This window comes from Vulpes lagopus, chromosome 3 (genome assembly GCF_018345385.1).
Source record: "Vulpes lagopus strain Blue_001 chromosome 3, ASM1834538v1, whole genome shotgun sequence".
In the NCBI taxonomy this organism is placed as follows: Eukaryota; Metazoa; Chordata; class Mammalia; order Carnivora; family Canidae; genus Vulpes; species Vulpes lagopus.
Window position 1 is genome coordinate 129,266,917 of NC_054826.1, and position 18,788 is coordinate 129,285,704.

The 18,788-nt window shown below is 48.5% G+C and overlaps 2 protein-coding genes and 1 long non-coding RNA gene across 7 annotated transcripts in view; 1 reads left to right on the forward strand and 2 right to left on the reverse strand.

Annotated features, from left to right (window-relative positions):
- FAM234A (family with sequence similarity 234 member A) overlaps positions 1-8,136 on the reverse strand; it is a 29,898-nt gene extending 21,762 nt beyond the window's left edge. The window contains exon 1 of one of the 2 annotated variants that reach the window (XM_041747953.1): positions 7,814-8,136. The gene's annotated coding sequence lies outside the window, so the exon portion shown is untranslated. The remainder of the gene's footprint in view (positions 1-7,813) is intronic. The other variant, XM_041747951.1, reaches the window with a different exon arrangement.
- A 2,359-nt stretch (positions 8,137-10,495) lies between these two features.
- LOC121486756 lies at positions 10,496-11,510 on the reverse strand. The gene is made up of 2 exons (XR_005986735.1): positions 10,997-11,510; positions 10,496-10,783 (listed from the first exon to the last, which is right to left on the reverse strand). It is a non-coding gene; the product is annotated as an uncharacterized LOC121486756 (long non-coding RNA).
- LUC7L (LUC7 like) overlaps positions 10,938-18,788 on the forward strand; it is a 36,390-nt gene continuing 28,539 nt past the window's right edge. Inside the window, exons 1-3 of one of the 4 annotated variants that reach the window (XM_041747967.1) lie at positions 10,938-11,130; positions 11,898-11,968; positions 12,936-13,030. Coding sequence is in view for 3 of the 4 variants with exons in the window: in XM_041747966.1 (XP_041603900.1) it covers positions 11,070-11,130; positions 12,936-13,030 (156 nt within the window). In the remaining variant the exon portion in view is untranslated. Of the gene's footprint in view, positions 11,131-11,897; positions 12,316-12,935; positions 13,031-18,788 lie in introns of all 4 variants that reach the window. The other 3 variants (XM_041747965.1, XM_041747966.1, XM_041747964.1) reach the window with 3 other exon arrangements.

An 18,788-nucleotide genomic window follows, 5' to 3' on the forward strand; every position in this document is an offset into this window, starting at 1 on the left:
CCCAGAACTTTCACTTTCCCATGCTTACCTGGGGTTCTCGGGGCTCTTTCTGGTGCAGAACGAGAAAACTTTCAAAGGAAAGAACACGAAGAATGTCTTTCCAGATGAAGTCTACCCCGACTGGACTCCCCACCTGGGTTTTTCAGCCTCGGCTTCATACATACCCAAACACACCGTAGGGTGTGTTCTTTACCCTTTTGTCTAAAACCACAACTTCTGTTAAGTTCCCCATAAAGAGGGAATAAGAGAAATTCAAAAGGTATTTTCCCTCTGATAACACAATGAAACCTCTAGAATCAAGAGCCTGGAACATCCCTGACACTGTGTGCATGTTTATGCATCAGTCCTCATCTGCCAGTGGAGGACAGACCCACAGCCACAGGTCTGTGGCTTGAAATAGGCACACCCACCTAACAGAGGCTTCTGCAAGTCGCCCCAGGACATGATGTGCACCTGTGCCTTAGAGACATTAGATGTGAGAAGAGAGCCTAGGGGACTGGTACCATGTTAACCCCATGTCAGTTAAGTCCAAAAGGGGAAAAGTCCATATCTATGAAATTAAATGAACACTTTCCAGCTACCAAAATGGAAGGAAGAGCTTTTCATCTAACATAAAAGCTGTTACGATATAAAAGGTGAAGAAAAGACAATACAGGAAAAAGGTCTTGACGTAAAGAGACACGCACCCAGTACCTGTTTGGATCCGCTCTGGCCTGGACCAGAAAATAAGCCAACACGATTTGGAGGCAGGCACTGACTGGGATTTTCTCCCATCAATTCTGAGTTGTTAATGGGAAAACTAAAAGTCCACTTTTTAACTTAATGTCAAATAAAGAGAAATGAGAAATGTTAACAGATAAGAAAATGTATGAAAAGATGTGACTCTTAAGGACAGGTGGAGCAACAGAGGCACACGGCCCATGCCCATGGCTTCCCTGCACAGGACTGACCTGCTCCAGGGAGCTGCAGGAACCCGACACCCAGGCACCCAGCTTCCCCGGGCGTGCCCGCCAAGGCCACCAAAGCTGCCACCTTTGCCACACTGGCCACACCTGTGGCGCCGGGTGCAAGCTCCAATCATGGGTGAGGATAAAACCAAACAGTTCACGTGGATCATCAACATATCAAGGGGGCAGGAATACCACCACCCGTTTGCAGAAGACGCAATCACAGCCCCAGACACCGGAGCACACCGGACCCAGGAGCTCTTTGGGGAGCCCCAGACACCAGAGCACACCGGACCCAGGAGCTTTCAGAGAAACAGCTCCGAAAGCTCTTTCCCAACAGTTTGCTAAGTCAGAACAGAAAAATTAGAAAAGTCTCACTTTAATTGTTAATGGATTAAGAAAGTATAAAAATTGTAGCAAGGGCAGAAAGAAACCCATTAGGACGAGTAACCGGCAATTCTACAGACATGGAAGTTGGGGGAAGGGTCCAGTTTTTTAAAGTAAACTTTGATCCTTTTTTAAGAAAAAAATTTTTTTTAAGATTTTACTTATTTATTCATGAGAGACAGAGAGAGAGGCAGAGACACAGGCAGAGGGAGAAGCAGGCTCCCTGCAGGGAGCCCAACTCGGAACTTGATCCGGAACTCCAGGATCACGCCCTGGGCTGAAGGCGACGCGAAACTGCTAAGCCACCCAGGCTGCCCTAAAAAAATTATTCTTATTAAGATTTTACTTATTTATTCATGAGAGACACACAGAGAGAGGCAGAGACACAGGCAGAGGGAGAAGCAGGCTCCATGCAGGGAGCCCAATGTGGGACTTGATCCCAGGACTCCGGGGTCATGCCAGGTGAGCTCAACCGCTGAGGCGTCCCATAAGTTTGGTTTTATAGGACAATTTTGAGAATAACTTGGTAAGATTTATCTCTGTGAGGGACAACGTCCACTTCCCTTGGCCCAGAAGCTACAGCATAGAGAAAGGAAGGCTTCCCAGCACCCAGAGGAGATCTACTTGCATTACCCAACCTACTAGAGTGACAGTTTTACAAAGGAGGACATTAATCAAGGGTATCTGCAAACTTAAATAAACAAGAGAAAGAAAGTGTACCTCATGTTAGACATGAGAGAGTGGGAGGGCGGTGCAATTCAGTAGGCAGAGGAGAGGAGAGGAGGGAGCAGATGAGCTTTGGGGTGGGGTACGGGGGGAGCTTTGGAGCTTTGGAGCTTTGGGGTGGGGTACGGGGGGAGGCAGAGATCAAATCTGAAGCAGCTCCGAGCTCATGACCCTGAGCCAAAATCAAGAGTAGGACACTTAACCGAATGAGCCACCCAGGGGCCTCCAGATGAGCTTTTTATTTTTTTATTTTATTTTATTTTTTTAATTTATTTATGATAGTCACAGAGAGAGAGAGAGAGAGAGAGAGAGAGAGAGAGAGGCAGAGACACAGGCAGAGGGAGAAGCAGGCTCCATGCACCGGGAGCCCGACATGGGATTTGATTCTGGGTCTCCAGGATCACGCCCTGGGCCAAAGGCAGGCGCCAAACCGCTGCGCCACCCAGGGATCCCAGATGAGTTTTTTAAATGAAGAAAATAGGGACGCCTGCAGGTTTCAGCGGTGGAGCACCTGCCTTTGGCTCAGGGCATGACCACGGAATCCCGGGATCGAATCCCACATTGGGCTCCTTGCAGGGAGCCTGCTTCTCCCTCTGCCTGTCTCTGCCTCTCTCTGTGTTTCTCTCATGAATAAATAAAAAAATCTTTAAAAAACAAATAAATAAAGAAAATATGTAGGGAAAACTTTGGGAAAATCTTGGATTATATATGGAGTTTAACATCTAACTTCACCAGTCACGGAAACTGAAGGGACCTGTCATTAGATGGCTTAAAAAAATGAAAGGTCACCTGCTCTTGGCACAGTATTCTTAAAGTCTGGGTGGGAGTAGAGTAGACTTACCTCTTTCTGCTGGGGAAGTCTTGCCCTATTCACACTCCATTGGATTATCTTTCCAAAAGGTAAGATTTATATAAAATAGAATATGCAGGTGCCTGGGGGGCTCAGTTGGTGAAGCATCAGCCTTTGGTTCAGGTCATGGTCCCAGGGCCCTGGGATGGAGAGCCCCCAACCCCCATCGGGCTCCCTGCTCAGCGGGCAGTCTGCCTCTCTCTCTTTGCCCTGGCTCCTGCTTGTGCTCTCTCCCTCTGTCAAATAAATAACATTTAAAACACACACACACACACACACACACACACACACACACACACTGAATATGCTGCATCTTGTCACATATTCACTAGGCATTTGTGTTGTCTGACCTGTGAACTACCTTTTCCACTTGGCTTGTGCTGTGACTGGACCACACACTGGTCCTCCTGCCACAGCTGGCCCAGCAGCAAGCCTTAGGAAGTTCTGGGTGAGCACTGCTGACCTGGGTCAGCCACCTTCCACACCAGAGCACTCGGATACCCCCAGGGCAGATGGAGAGCTGTCATAGGGCAGGAGGACTCTGCTGTTTTCACTGGGCAAACACAAATGTTAGTTCAACGGGGTGAGAGTGGTCTGTGGGCACTTACCTGGACCAGAAGGCAAGACGACACACAATCGTCCTCTGTACTTCAGGGTCTCTGGTCACTAATCAATCTTAAAGCAAGTGGGCTCAACTGCTGGTCCCTCAAGCTGGCTGTTATGCACACAAATGGGTATGAATGTCTTCCACCTGAGGAGGAACTGCATCTGTCATGGCCAAGAGCAGCCCAAGTATTCGAACAGCAGCTCAACATGGGGTATTTGAGAGGCATCCACGTATCCTAGTAGGCAGCAGTGAATTTTTGGCTGAGCAGAGCAGAAGCCATGCCAGGGCAGCTATGTGTTCTGCTGCTTAGGGATGAACAACTATTTCCTCTCTTCACCAAGAAAATAATCTACAAAGAACAGGCCCTTAATTATCTTTTATATCAGAACAAATGTTAAGGTCACAGTTCCTGGATAAAGGCAAGTGTATCACAGTGCACAGCCGGCGCTCATGAACCTCAGCACAAAGGTCACTTCCTTTACACAAGTGTAAAGCGTAAAGTGACCGAGGAGTAAAGTACCTCCTAAGCATAAGTCAAGGATGAACATCTATCTGCCTTTTGGACAAGTAACTACTACATAGAATAACTTTTATAGTTGGTCCAGAAAATAGCACAGAGTAGCCTTTTTCCTGAATTCTAAGGCAGATTTTATTTCCTTTGTCCACTACACCACTGTTACTTCTTGTCCTTACACTAAGGGAAGGGGGTGGAGGGGGGAGCAAAAGCCCTTGAAAAGATAATGCATAACTCTTACTCCATCACTTTGGCCAACTCTGCAAGACCAGTAGGTCTTAACTTTAATTTACTTAATTTTTATCATTGTTTATTTTTTAAAACCTTTTGTCACGTAAATGTTCAAATGTTCGTTAAGCGTAGAGCCCCCCAGCCCCACGTACCCGTCACCCAGGTTCAACAATTACCCACACATGGCTGACGTTTGCCCCTACAGGCCCGCGTACCTCTCCTCCACACCCCACCTCCAATCTTTTAGAACTGTGGCTGGATCTGTCAGAGTCTGTGCTGTTCACTTAAGAATCAGCACTCTTCTCTTTTTTTTGACATCACATCCAAACGAGCTAAGCTCCATTATAAACTATACAAAGAGGGACGCCTGGGTGGCTCAGTGGTTGAGCATCTGCCTTTGGCTCAGGGTGTGACCCGGGGTTCGGGATCGAGTCCTGTATCGGGTTCCCTGCATAGAGCCTGCTTCTCCCTCTGCCTGTGTCTCTGTCTCTGTCTCTCTCTCTGTCTCATGAATACATAAATAAAATCTTTAAAAAAATAAAGCTTAGAAAGAATGGGAACAAAATTCATGCAGTTCATAAAGACCAGTTTTGAGTGAGATTAGAGTGTTTTCAAACATCCAACAAACCCTATGGATTCCAGCGATTGTCCCTGTTAACTTAGCTCCACCCTCCAACTGCCACTGCTTTAGGTGGTGTTCTTACGACTTCCCACTTGGGTTTCTGGAGTCCAATTTTCTTTCCTCAATGCTGCAAGAGACATCTTTCTAAAATATCTTTTGAAAATGTCATTCCCCTGCTTAGAACTCCCGAACTTAAACCCTTCAGGACTTTAGAACAAAGCTCAGACACACCTCCTGCCCACCACCTCTAGTGTTGCGTCTCCCCAATCCTGCGTCCAACACATGCTCCCCGGTCACACTGTGGACCCTGTCCTCTGCCCTCCTTCCAGTAACCCCGTGTGGCTTCAGAGCCTGCGCTGCCTGACCCCTGCGTACACAGCTCAGGACTCACTGAGCCACTGCTGAGACCTACCCTCAGACTGTGAGGAACCTCCAGCTACACTAGTTTTTATTGCCTTTGTTTTCCCAGGACAAAGCGTAGCGCCTGGCATAAAATAAACACGTCCACATGTCTGAATAAATGTCCGAATCTTGCTCTGCTCATGTTTTCTTGGAAGAGTAATTTATTAATGAATTTATTAACCATTTGCTTGAAATCGACATCTTGCAAAAAGCAGTTGACTTTTAAAACCTGATTATAAATAACGGTATAAATCACTTGTGGGGGTCACTTTGACTCCGTGACATGCATTCTCTCTAGTAATAGCACCTCAACTTCATGCATGTTCACTGTAGTTCTGGTGGGACTGATTCATCCTCACTTTGGGGAGGGCCCCTTACCCAGGTCTAGCTAACTAATTAGAGCCCAAACGAGAATTAGGTCCAGAATTCAGCTGGAATGATGAGGAATAGGCACTCTTTTCCCACAGGAGTGTTAAGTGCAACAGTGGTTTTAAAATATGTTCACAAACTCTTTGATGTACCTCCCTTCAAAGGTGAAGTCTTTTATACTTAATGCTGACAAGTAGAACATGGCAGGTGTCAGAGAATCAGAATTCCAAAGCTAGGCCACAGAAAGCACTGTGGCTTCCATCTTCCTCTCTGCGGGAACACCACTACCGTGTGAGGACATGGGCTCCACGGAAAGGCCCACCAGGCAAGGGAATAAGGACTCTTGCCAACAGCCAGCTAGGACCCGAGGCCTCCAGTCATCGGTCATGTGAGTGTATCCTCTCGAATCAAACCCAACAGTCCCAGGCCAGACTTCAGATGACCAGTCCCAGCCAATGTTTTGGTTGCGACCAGATGAATCTCTCAACCAGTCACGTCACTAAGCTACTTTTGAATTTCTGACTGACAGAAATGGAGATAATAGATGTTGGACATTTGGGGCCTGAGTGGCTCAGTCGGTTAAGTGTCCGACTTGATTTCCGCACAGGTCATGATTTCTGGGTCGTGGGATCAAGCTCTGAGTTGGGCTAGTGCTGGGCATGGAGCCTGCTTGGGACTCTCTCCCTTCCCACTTCTAAATAAATAATAAATGTAGGATATTTTAATCCATTAAATTTTGTGTTGATTTTTACGCAGCAGCAAAGTAAATAAGTAGGTAGGATGGAGGCAGGAACCTAAGAAAAATCGCAATACAGCAATAGGGCAAAGAGGTGGTATGTGAGGGGATGGGGGTCTGAGAAGACGCCCCCTCCATCACCAAGTCCTGATGATCTCATTAAGCCACTGGCCTCTCTATTATTCTTGGTCCTCTGAACTTTCCCACAAGAAAGCCAGTGGAGCTCCTCCATAGGTTGAGTTAGTTTTAATGGAATCTTGACACTTGAAGCCAAAAGCACTCCAATCGGTGCAACAAGGTCCAGAGAGCTGGTAAAATGCACAAATAAATGTCCACTTGATATTTGGGTGATTTCCATCTCATCCCTCCCTGCTCTGTATTCTGTTTATTATCTGTATCCTTCCACAGAAATGGAACCCCTTGAGGACAGGGATTCTGTTTTGTGGAGTGCTACACTCTCAGCACCCAACGCCATGCCTGGCACCCCACAGTCACTCTGTGTGTGGTGTTAATGCAAAGTGCACTAAGTGCGTGCTCCCTGTGAGGTTGTTGCAACCAAGGAAGTGGTGCAATCTGGCAGTGGCACCAGAGACACCACCAGCCAGTACCTGCAGAGGAGTACCTCACACGGGCTCCTTGGCTGCAATCCCACGGCTGCCGAGAACCCCAAAGTACCTGCAAAGGCCTCCTCTGGGATCTCCCCACCCGCCCGATGACCATCAATTCGCGGGGAGCAAGAGGCTCTGAGGGCAACCCTACGTTCCCTTGCCCTTGCTCAGTGAGCCAGGATAGGTGTATGTGAGGGGTGGCCCCCAGGTGTATGTGAGGCCCCCGGTGTCTGTGAGGCCCTCAGGTGTCTGTGAGGCCCTCAGGTGCCTCTGAGGCCCTGCAGGTGTCTCTGAGGCCCTGCCGGTGTCTGTGAGGCCCCCCGGTGTCTCTGAGGCCCTGCAGGTGTCTGTGAGGCCCCCCGTGTCTGTGAGGCCCCCGGTGTCTCTGAGGCCCCCCCCCCCGTGTCTGTGAGGCCCTGCAGGTGTCTGTGAGGCCCCCAGGTGTCTGTGAGGCCCCTGGTGTCTGTGAGGCCGCCCCGTGTCTGTGAGGCCCCCGGTGTCTCTGAGGCCCCCAGGTGTCTCTGAGGCCCCCCCGTGTCTGTGAGGCCCTGCAGGTGTCTGTGAGGCCCCCAGGTGTCTGTGAGGCCCTGCAGGTGTCTGTGAGGCCCCCCGGTGTCTGTGTGGCCCCCCCAGGTGTCCGTGAGCCGGCGCCCAGTGCGAGCGAACCTCAACTCTGCCGTCCACCGTCCCGATGAGTGGCCGCGGGGAAGTGTCCAGGGGGGCCTGCGGGAGAGGGCTCTCAGGCGCCTTCAGCTAATTGCAGCGGCCAGCAGTGCGGCACCGTCAGAAGCACGAACAGTGAAAGTTGGCTTACCTACGGCGCGGCCAACGTTTCCTGCCCGGAGTCCTGTCTCTGGGGAAACGGAGGCTGGAGCTGGCTGTCACCGGAGCCCGTGCTACGGGAGTCGGACCTGCTGGCCTGCCGGCCCCTACCCCTGCGGTCGCCTCTCCACCCGCCCGCTGCGGAGGGGGGCGGCAGCGTGGGCGGGGTCCCTCTGGGGTGCAGTCTCCCCGCGGCGGGTCGCCCGGGCGGAGAGGAGTGGCAGCCGGGGAAGGGGTGGGGCCCCGCGCGAGCCCCGCCGCGCGCACGCGCAAGGAGGACGGGACCGCGCTCACTCACCTGCGCCGCGCGCTCCGGCCCCGCCTCTAGCGTCACTTCCGGCCGGCGGGCGCGGCGGCGGAAGCGGGCGCAGAGGTAGGGCTCCCGCCCGCCGCCTGGGCTGCGGAGTTAGAGGGGGGCGGGCCTGGGGTTTCGCGGAGCCGGCTGGAGGGGGACGGCGGCCGCTGGCCTCCAGGTGGGCCCTCCTGCCGCCCTCTCTCGGCTTGCTGGGCTTGGCGTATTTTTTTTTTTTTTAAGATTTTATTTATTTATCCATGAGAGACTGAGATACCAAGGGAGAGGGAGAGGCAGCTCCCTGCGGGGGGCCCGATGGGCACTCGATCCCGGGACCCCGGGGTCACGCCCTGGCCCAAGGCAGACGCTCCACCGCTGAGCCACCCGGGCGCCCAACATTTCGGGTCTTTTTTTTTTTTTTTTTTTTTTTTAAAGATTATATTTACTTGAAAGAGAGCGCGCACACAAGCAGGGGGAGGTAGTGAGGGCGATGCAGGCCGCCCGCAGAGCTGGAGTCCCGACCTGGGGCTCCACCCGGCGCCCCGGGACCAGGCCCTGAGCCATCCAGGGGCCCCCTTAAGGTTTTGTTTTTAACTGGGTTTAGGACAGATTTAGTGTGGTCAGGAAAAGAAAAGGCAACGTGGTTTCTTCACCATGTGGATGACCTAGTGCCATTTATTGAGTTACTCTTTTCCCCAGCAGTGTACAAGGGCACCTGCCACATTTAAAAAAATCTGGATATGCGGGAGGGGGGGAGGCTTAAAAAAAATCTGGGTAGGGGATCCCTGGGGGGCCCAGGACGTGACCCCGGAGTCCCATGTTGGGCTCCCTGCACGGAGCCTGCTTCTCCCTCTGCCTGTGTCTCTGCCTCTGTGTCTCTCATGAATTACTAAATAAAATTTAAAAAATAAAAGGGTCTCCCCTCCACTATGGTCCTTTGGTATATTAGTGTTTCTTTAGGGGCCTGACTGCCCCCAAGATCTCCTGGCCAGACTTTAGGACCTAGGGATGTCTCCAAATTCTGGGCCTCATTCCTTTAGTGCAAATACAGGGGAAGAGAGCACTATTCTCCCCAGTACCTAGGCAGCTAATCCAAGGCCGTAATCACTTGGCCCTCTCAGAGAAAAAAGGTAAGTTTTACTTCTGGATCAGACCACAAATAAATGGCTACGGGTCTAATACTCATAGTAAGCGAAGGGTCTAAGGAGAAGAGGACTTTTTTGCAGGAGCATGGGGAAATTGAGGGAATTTCCCAACAGATTCTCTCTGGGATCTTTATTTTCTGTCATTATTTCATTGCTATCTCCATTTTTGTGCTGGTGCCACACAATCTCAATTACAATATCCTTAAAATAACTCCATGATATTTAGTTGGACAGATACCTCCACCTTTTTGTTATGTTGAAAAGCTTTAGCCATTCTTTCTTCAGTAAAACTTTACAACCGGGACAAGTTTCACCAAAACAAACCCATAGGAGTTTTGTGTGTCTGTGTCTTTTTTTTTTTTTTTTAAGGCTTTATTTATTCATGAGACACACAGAGAGAGAGGCAGAGACACAGGCAGAGCGAGAAGCAGGCCCCATGCAGGGGGCCTGATGTGGGACTCCGATCCCCCTGACTCCAGGATCACACCCTGGGCCAAAGGCAGGTGCTAAACCGCTGAGCCACCCAGGAATCTCCTACACTGTTGAGTTTTTTTTTTTTTTTTTTCCACTGTTGAGTTTTATAAGTGGCTTGCTGCACAGAGAGAAAGGACCGGTCTGCTTTACTATATGATGTCTCTGTTGATACGACATGTGTCAGTGACCCCGGCATCCTGTAAGCCTTTGGAGGGGCGTGCTGGTGTGGAGGCATGCCGTCAGGAAGAAGACACAACTGTGTGCCGACAGCCCCATAAGGCGGTTTGCTGTCCCCACGGTAAAAATGGTCCACCGTGGGGATCCCCAGGTGGCTCAGCGGTTTGGCGCCCACCTGCAGCCCAGGGCCTAATCCTGGAGACCCAGGATGGAGTCCCACCTCGGGATCCCTGCATGGAGCCTGCTTCTCACTCTGCCTGTGTCTCTGCGTCTCTCTCTCTCTCTCTCTGTGTCTATCATGAATAAATAAATAAATAAATCTTAAAAAAAAAAAAAAAAGGTCCACCGCCCGGGGGCTGGGGCTCTACACGAGGGTACACAGCCAGCTTCCGAAGTGGCCAGCGCCAGAAGAGCGCTGGGGGATGGCGGGCTGTGAGCTCACAGACGGACCCCTACAGAGGGCAGAGCGGCCTAGATGTGACTCACAAGTCCTATGAGCCGCAGCCTCAGAACCCCCGTTTGACAGTAGAGAGGAAACTGAGTCTGAGAGTAAATGGCTCCATGGAAAGCAACACAGAAGACTTACTCATTTTGCACAGTCTATATCTTATCCTATTTCGGTTTATTTTTTATTTATTTTTTTCATATTTCAGTTTAGTCTCAGTAGAACATCTAGGTCTTGGGCCCAAGAACAGGATCAGGGTTGGGGGACGCCTGGGCGGCTCAGCGGTTGAGCTTCTGCCTTTGACCCAGGCCGTGATCCTGGGGTTCTAGAATCGAGTCTCACGTCGGGCTCCCTGCGTGGAGCCTGCTTCTCCCTCTGCCTGTGTCTCTGCCTGTCTCTCTGTGTGTCTGATGAATAAATAAATAAAATCTATAAAAAAAAAAAAAAAGGATCAGGGTTGGGACTTTTCTGGGGACAACTCACTGGGACCAATCCTGCCCGCGGAGTTTCGAGCCCTAGACCGCCCCCCCCACCGCAGAAACTACATTTCCCAGCAGGCTCAACGCCGCCCCTTACGCATTTCCTCCCGGCGTCCCCCGCGGCGGGAAGGAGCCGAGCGGGCTCGAGGCCGACGCGACCAACCTTCGTCGCTGCTGCCGCCGCCGCGCCGAGAGGAGCCGTCGCGGCCGTCCCTGCCGCCCTCACCCCGGCCATCATGTCCGCCCAGGCGCAGATGCGGGCCCTGCTGGACCAGCTCATGGGCACGGCCCGGGACGGTGAGTCGGGGCGGCCGGCCGGCGACGGGTTGGGGCGGGAGTGAGGCGAGGCCGCCGGGCGGCCTAAGGCGGGGGCCGCGACCGTCTGCGCCTGCGCCGGACGCCCCTCCCCCGCGCGCCGACCGCAGGCGCCGGGCCTTTGTCTGAGCCGCCGGTTTCTCCGTCGCCGGCGGCGCGTCCCCGGCGGGCTGCTCCCTCGGACCCCGAGCCGTCGGCGGGGCTCCAGCCCCTCCCCTCGCGGGGCTGCGACTTTCTGCTTCTGGGCCGCAGACCGCGGGCAGCCGGGGGGCGGAGCTCTTCCGAGGCTGCTCGGGGAGGAAGCTTCGTGCCGCCCGAGGCAGCCGGACGGGCCTCTGCAGCAAGGGCAGCTGCGCACCGAGCTGCTCTAACGTGGGCTCCTGCCGGGTGCCTCCCAGCCCTCTCCCCTCCCGCCACACAGGACAGCCTCTGTCTAGCTAGTACTTGGCAGCGTTAGGGATGTCGTGCCACGACGGTTGTAGGGATGCTGGTTGTCTCAGGAGAACGCGGTTGCGCCTTTGCAAACTGTAACCTGCTGTGGTTTGTGTTCCTCTTTCCGATCCAAGCGATGAAGTTGTAAGTTCACACTGGCACATTCGCAGGGCTGTGCAGATCCTTCGCACTCTATTTCATAGGCGAATAAGTGCTTTTTTAGCTTTCTTTGTATATTGAGTTGCTTTTGAATTGCTTCCCATATTTTTATTTCATACAAACTGAACAATTGTGGCCCCTCTATTTTATTTATAAAGGTTCAGTGTATCTTTGCCTGCCTACATCAATCTGCAAGGGAGTTGCAGAAAAGCCTCATGTTCATCGAGCCGTGAGTCACAACCAATTTCTAAGCTGTTATAACAAAAAAGTGTTTGCTTTTTTTTTTTCACAAATAACTTTTAAAAGTGTAGTTTAGAAAGAAAACATTTTCAATAAAGAGACACGACATTAATCCTGGATGCTTGCGAATCCTAAAATATATTCCTCCTCTAGTATTACACAGCTCTGTGTATACACAGATTAGCTTTAAAAATTGTCACATTCCACTTTGCCTTTACTTTTATGTATCATTCCCCTGACTTCCTTACTGCAGGTTGGGCAAGAAAACTTTTCCTTTAAAACTTTTCAACAGCGGGCATAAAATTCTGCAGCTGAGGTCTTGAAGAATGCAGATGGGTACAGTATGTGTTGGAACTCACAGTGTGTATTGACTAACCTAGTTCCTTTTTTTTTTTTTTTTTTTGGTATTGTCTTGTTAAAAGTGACTCCCAGGTGCCAACTCTTTTTTAAGGGTGGGGGTGAAGGGGAGAGGAAGACTAGGTTTAGATTATTTATCAGTCAGTGGTAGAGTTTGAAAGCTTTCTTCTTCATGTGATTTTGGGCAAAACACTGCCTATGCATTTGTCCATAGCAAACGATTAGATTAATATAGCTTCTCTTGGTGGACACTACCCTCTCTAAGTCATACGTGGTGATTCATGGCCCTCTGATTAGCATGGGTTTTGGTATCATTGCCCACATGTATGTGTGGGGTTAATGGCCTTTGGTGCTCAGCCTCTTCAGATTCCTTGACTTCTTTGGCACAATGACGGAGTCAGATCTCATTAAGTGTGATTCTTCATGATATATTTAGCATCAGACAACATCCGTATTCCGCTCCAGTCGTAAATATCTCTAGATCAGCTTTTCATTGTATTTGGTAGTCTGCCAATCATCCAGGTGAATTGTTGTACCAGATATGCTTTGGTGTTTAACGTGATAATATTGTCTTATTTAAAACCACAAATAAATTTCAGGAGACGAAACCAGACAGAGAGTCAAGTTTACAGATGACCGTGTCTGCAAGAGTCACCTTCTGGACTGCTGCCCCCATGATATCCTGGCTGGGACGGTAGGTGTATTCAATGTTGGGGGAACATCATAGAACAGACATGGGCGCTGTGTAAGCAGTGACAGTTGCATTCTATTTTCCTTTACCAGACAGAAATTACCTACTGCCTTTCAAATGACAGATTGTTGGTTTGGTGAAATTTTATGTTACTTAACTGCTATAAAAATTCTTTCTGTAAGTTGTCAGATTTTTGTAGAATCATTTATATGAAGGTATTCACAACTTAGGTTGTATGAGTAGTGTCATTTGGCCAAACCAGATCAGCCTATCGTTGCTTGAAAATTCTGGGTTGGTTAGTTGGTTTTCACCTTGAACGTATGCTAATGCTAGACTTTTGATCTAACAAAGTACGTTTCTTCCCCCAATTCTTAGATTTTTATTTTTTTTTTTAAATTTTTATTTATTTATGATAGTCACAGAGAGAGAGAGAGAGGCAGAGACACAGGCAGAGGGAGAAGCAGGCTCCATGCACCGGGAACCCGATGTGGGATTCGATCCTGGGTCTCCAGGATCGCGCCCTGGGCCAAAGGCAGGCACCAAACCGCTGCGCCACCCAGGGATCCCCTAGATTTTTTTTTTTTTTTTAACTTTTTTTTTTTAAATTTATTTATGATAGTCACAGAGAGAGAGAAACAGGCAGAAACACAGGCAGAGGGAGAAGCAGGCTCCATGCACCGGGAGCCTGATGTGGGATTCGATCCCAGGTCTCCAGGATCGCGCCCTGGGCCAAAGGCAGGCGCCAAACCGCTGCGCCACCCAGGGATCCCGATCCCCTAGATTTTTAATAAATCACTTGCGTATAATGCTGAGTTTTAAGTGTTGTGTTACGCTCCTCTTTTTTTTTTTTTTAACAACTTAATTTTTTAAAATTTATTTATGATAGGCACACAGTGAGAGAGAGAGGCAGAGACATAGGCAGAGGGAGAAGCAGGCTCCATGCACCGGGAGCCCGATGTGGGATTCGATCCCGGGTCTCCAGGATCGCGCCCTGGGCCAAAGGCAGGCGCTAAACCGCTGCGCCACCCAGGGATCCCCGTGTTATGCTCCTCTTTCGAGGAATCAACACATGATCCAATGAATATAGGCCCTTAGAATTTCATGTTCACTTGAGATGAACCAAACAGATAAATGTTAGTTTTATGGAATGTGCATTTATTCAAAATCAGATAGGACTAAAGAAGACTAAAGGGTGGAGAATTATCTACAGTGATTCAGCCACTTATAGAAAAGGAGTCCTGTAAAGACCACCACCGGGGTACCTGATTGACTCAGTTGGTTGAGCGTATGCCTTTGGCTCAGGTAGTGATCCCCTGAAGTCCTGGGATTGAGGCCCACCTCAGGGCTTCCTGCTCATCGAGGAGTCTGCTTCTCCCTTTCCTTCTGCCTGCTGCTCCCCCTTGCTTGTGTGTGCTTGAGCTCTCTGTCAAATGAGTAAATTAAGAAAAAAAATCTTGGGGCATCTGGGTGGCTCAGTGGTTGAGCGTTTGTCTTCGGTTCAGGTCGTGATCCTGGGGTCCTGGGATCGAGTCCCACATCGGGCTCCCTGTATGGAGCCTGCTTCTCTCTCTGCCTGTGTCTCTGCCTTTCTCCGTGTCTCTCATGAATAAGTAAAAGCAATCTTAAAAATTAAATTTTAAAAAATTAAAAAAAAAAGAAGACCACCACCATTTTCAGATGGTACAGCCACCTCATGGAATATAAAAATTGTATGCTCATTTTAAGACTCAAATGTGCATCCACTAGGAAATATTTTCTTCATGACTAATTGTTTTTTTTGTTTTGTTTTGTTTTGTGTTTTGGTTTTTTTTTTACTGTTGTGTGTGGAGTGGCTTGTGGAAAGATTAGAGCTTCTCAAGCTGATCCTATAGAGAACAAATAGGAAGTGAATGGCAGACCCTATACCTTTGTTACCTGAGGTTTTATCTGTAGTTTGACCTGGTGTGGAGATAGGTTTTGCTGGATTGTTGTGGGTACCATCAGTGTAGATTAATAGCTTCCACTATTTTTTTTTTAAGATTTTAATTATATGTTCATGAGACACACATACACAGAGGCAGAGACTATTAAAAAGTAATTCTGGGGCAGCCCGGGTGGCTCCCCTGCAGGGAGCCTGCTTCTCCCTCTGCCTGTGTCTCTGCCTCTCTCTCTCTCTGTAATACTGTTGAAGGAAGACCCTCTGTGTGTGTGTCGGGGCGGGGGGCATGCATCATAACCTGGAATTGTTGATCAGTCTTAGTGGGAGGAGCCAAAAGAAGCAGAGGGGGAGCAGAGGGATGAATGTGCATGAAAGTGAAGTATTTTAGTTTTTTGAGAGGGGGAGGTCAGATCCCTGGATAGTGTTGTTGCAGAATGCTGATGAGAAAAATAACTATAATGAAGGCATTTCCTATAATTATTTGTAGTGTTAGGTACAGATTAACTCATCAAATGTTTATTGAATAGCTGCTGTGTGCCCAGCACTAAGGATATGGTGCCAATAAGATAAAATGTTTACTTTTTCCAATGGAGAAAGAGGACATGGAATAAATAAATAGATAACGGGTTATTTTAGGTAGAGTGATAAAAGGTTTCTCAGGGGCAATGGAGCAGAGACTTGAACGGTGAGAAATAACACATGTGCACAGGTTAGGGTTATGCCCTAGGTGAAAGATGGAGCCGAGGGACAGCAGGCATGCTGCTGCCGTGTCTGAAGTGGTGAGAGGGAGAGGCAGGCAGAGGCTGTGGAATGAGATGAGTTTTGAGAGGCCATGAACTGAGCAGCATCACTCTGGTGTGGGGTTGGTGGGGGATGGCTCAGCAAGGGGAGTCTAACAAGAAGCAGACTGAGGAGGAGAAGGAAAAGGAAACCCAGGGGAGTCCATGTACTCGTGAAGATGCAGATGAACATGTCTGGCTGCTGAGGGTCGATTAGGGTGAGGATTGGAAAATTGGGTGGGGGTGCTTGTAAAAGATGAGCCTCACTGGTGTGGGCTCCATGGAAGTGGCAAGTGAGGAGTAGAGTTGAATGATGGGTCTTCTGAGGAGTTTGTGTTTTGTGTAAAATTGAAAATGAAATGAATGTGATTAAATTTTTAGAGCATAGTGGCTAAATGAAGGTGGTTGTAACTTTCAGTCTTATAAGGACTGCTCCAGGACTAAGTTGTTGCTCAGAACCATCTCTTGTCATTATAGAAGTAGGGCAAGAAGAAATGGAAGTTCTAGTTTTATTGAGGCTTAATGGGAAAATACAGTATTGGTTAAGTGTGTTTGGGAAAGTAAGAAAGCTGGAGGGAGGGTAGTGTAACTTGTCTCAGTGGAAGAAGTTTGGTTTTCCAAACATGCTGGAAAGGTTTTAGTACCCTTCCCTGTCAGCAGTGTGAGACCACCAGAGGGGAGAGAACACAGGTGTTTGTTCAGTAAAACAGATCTGACACACCAGACTTACCCTATTAAAATCTTGTGGAAGAGGACTTCTGTGGTATTTCAGCTCTGTTTGGTGTTCAGCTGCCAGGGGGAAATTGGCCAGTACTTCCCTGCCTCCTTAGCAAAGCTGAAGATCTACAGCCAGAGAGTAACCATGGCACCTAGGCCTGTCCTCAGCGTGAATTAACAGTGGCTGCTTGAGAGTTCTCACCCAAATGAACACAGTGAATTTTTGCTTCAGGGGTGGTTCACTAATGTCAAAAATATTCTTGACAGTTGGAGTTTCTAGAATGGAATTTGATTTATACTTTTTTTAATTAATTAATTAATTAATTAATTATTTATTTATGATAGTCACAGAGAGAGAGAGAGGCAGAGGGAGAAGCAGGCTCCATGCACCGGGAGCCCGATGTGGGATTCGATCCCGGGTCTCCTGGATCGCGCCCTGGGCCAAAGGCAGGCGCCAAACCGCTGCGCCACCCAGGGATCCCTATACTTTTTTTTTTTTTTAAGATTTTATTTATCTATTTATGATAGAGAGAGGCACAGAGACACAGGAGGAGGGAGATGTAGGCTCCATGCCAGGAGCCCAACGTGGGACTCAATCCCGGGACTCCAGGATCATGCCCTAGGCCAAAGGCAGGCGCTAAACCACTGAGCCACCCAGGGATCCCCTGATTTATACTTAAGATGCTTAGTAGTAGAAGGTTTGTTTTAGTGCTTACTTCTTCTGGTGGTAGGTTTTCTTTGAGATACAGAGCTTTTATTAGCTTTTAAGCATTTCTGGTATCTGCCAGTTATCTTGTAGCTATAGGGCTTGCTTTTCATTTGTGGAGACTTATTTTATTTTGTTTTTTTTTTTTTTAATATTTTATTTATTCATGAGAGACACAGAGACACACACAGGCAGATGGAGAAGAGAAGCAGGCTCCCTGCAGGGAGCCTGTTGCGGGACTTGGTCCCAGGACCCCTGGATCACGCCCTAACCTGAAGGCAGATGCTCAACCACTGAGCCACCCAGGCGTGGCTTCCATGAAGTTTTTGAACTCATTTTGGACATAGTTGTAGTTTGAACTTAAAGGAGGTCCTAGACTTCATAATTTTTGTTTACTAGTTAGTTAAATAGACACAAAGTGGGATCCCTGGGTGGCGCAGCGGTTTGGCGCCTGCCTTTGGCCCAGGGCGCGATCCTGGAGACCCGGGATCGAATCCCACGTCAGGCTCCCAGTGCATGGAGCCTGCTTCTCCCTCTACCTATGTCTCTGCCTCTCTCTCTCTTTCTCTGTATGACTCTCATAAATAAAAAAAAAAAAAAAAAAAAGACACAAAGTGTGTGGACTTCACAGGTGTCTCCTCATTGTGATGCTGGTTTTGTTAACTTGCACTATGTGACTTGATACTGTGATCCTTAGCCTACAAACTTTCCTTTTGCTCTCTTGATGGCCATAGGTGGAGGGTGCCATTACAGAGGTCTACACTCAGAGTTTAGTTAAGAAATATACTTTTGTCTAATTGTTGTACATGTGCTTACAACATGTTGCACATTAGGCTACTCTTAGTGGTAACAACCTTTTGTTTCTCAAACAGGGCAACTGAATGACCCGATTCTATGTCTCCAGTTCTATCCAGGGTCATTTGCTAGGTTAGGACAATGTTAGGGGGAATTTTTGGCTCTAAATTGGCCAATTCTGTTGCCTTCTGCCTTCTGGTACAAAGAGATACACAAAGCCAAGCATTAGGTTGTGTTGTAATTGCCAAAACCTGATTGCTCTCTGCTCTTTCCTTCTCCTTGCCTCTACACCTTAAGCATTGAGCAACTTGCATAGTGAAGATTACAAGAAGGAATGCCTAGAAGTTCGTTCTGTTGATAATACTCTTGTTTTCTGGCTCTTTCCTTATAATCTCTCCCCTCCTCCATGCTGCTGTTTGCTGAGTAGATGCTGCTGCCTTGCTGCTGCTCTTTTTTTTTTTTTTTTAAGATTTATTTATTTACTTAACTTAGAGCTTGAGTGGGGAGAGGGGCAGAGTAGGAGAGAATCCCAGGCTGGCTGGCAGGGATCCTGATGTGGGGCCACATTGAGATCATGACCTGAAAGAGTTGGATATTCAACTGTCTGAGCCACCCAGGTGCCCCACTGAATAGGCTTTTCTTCTATGACTGATGCAAAAATACAACTAGCAAAAGCTAATTAATATGGTTTTCATTAATAGTCCAATTATCTCTAGGTCTAAAAGAGACAGAAACTTTCACAGTTAAAGTCATAATCATGATGGTAAAAGAGAAATAAGGTTTCTTGGGTATATACTGTTTCTTAATATTTTTATTATAGTTTAGTATTCAAAAAGGTATTTATTT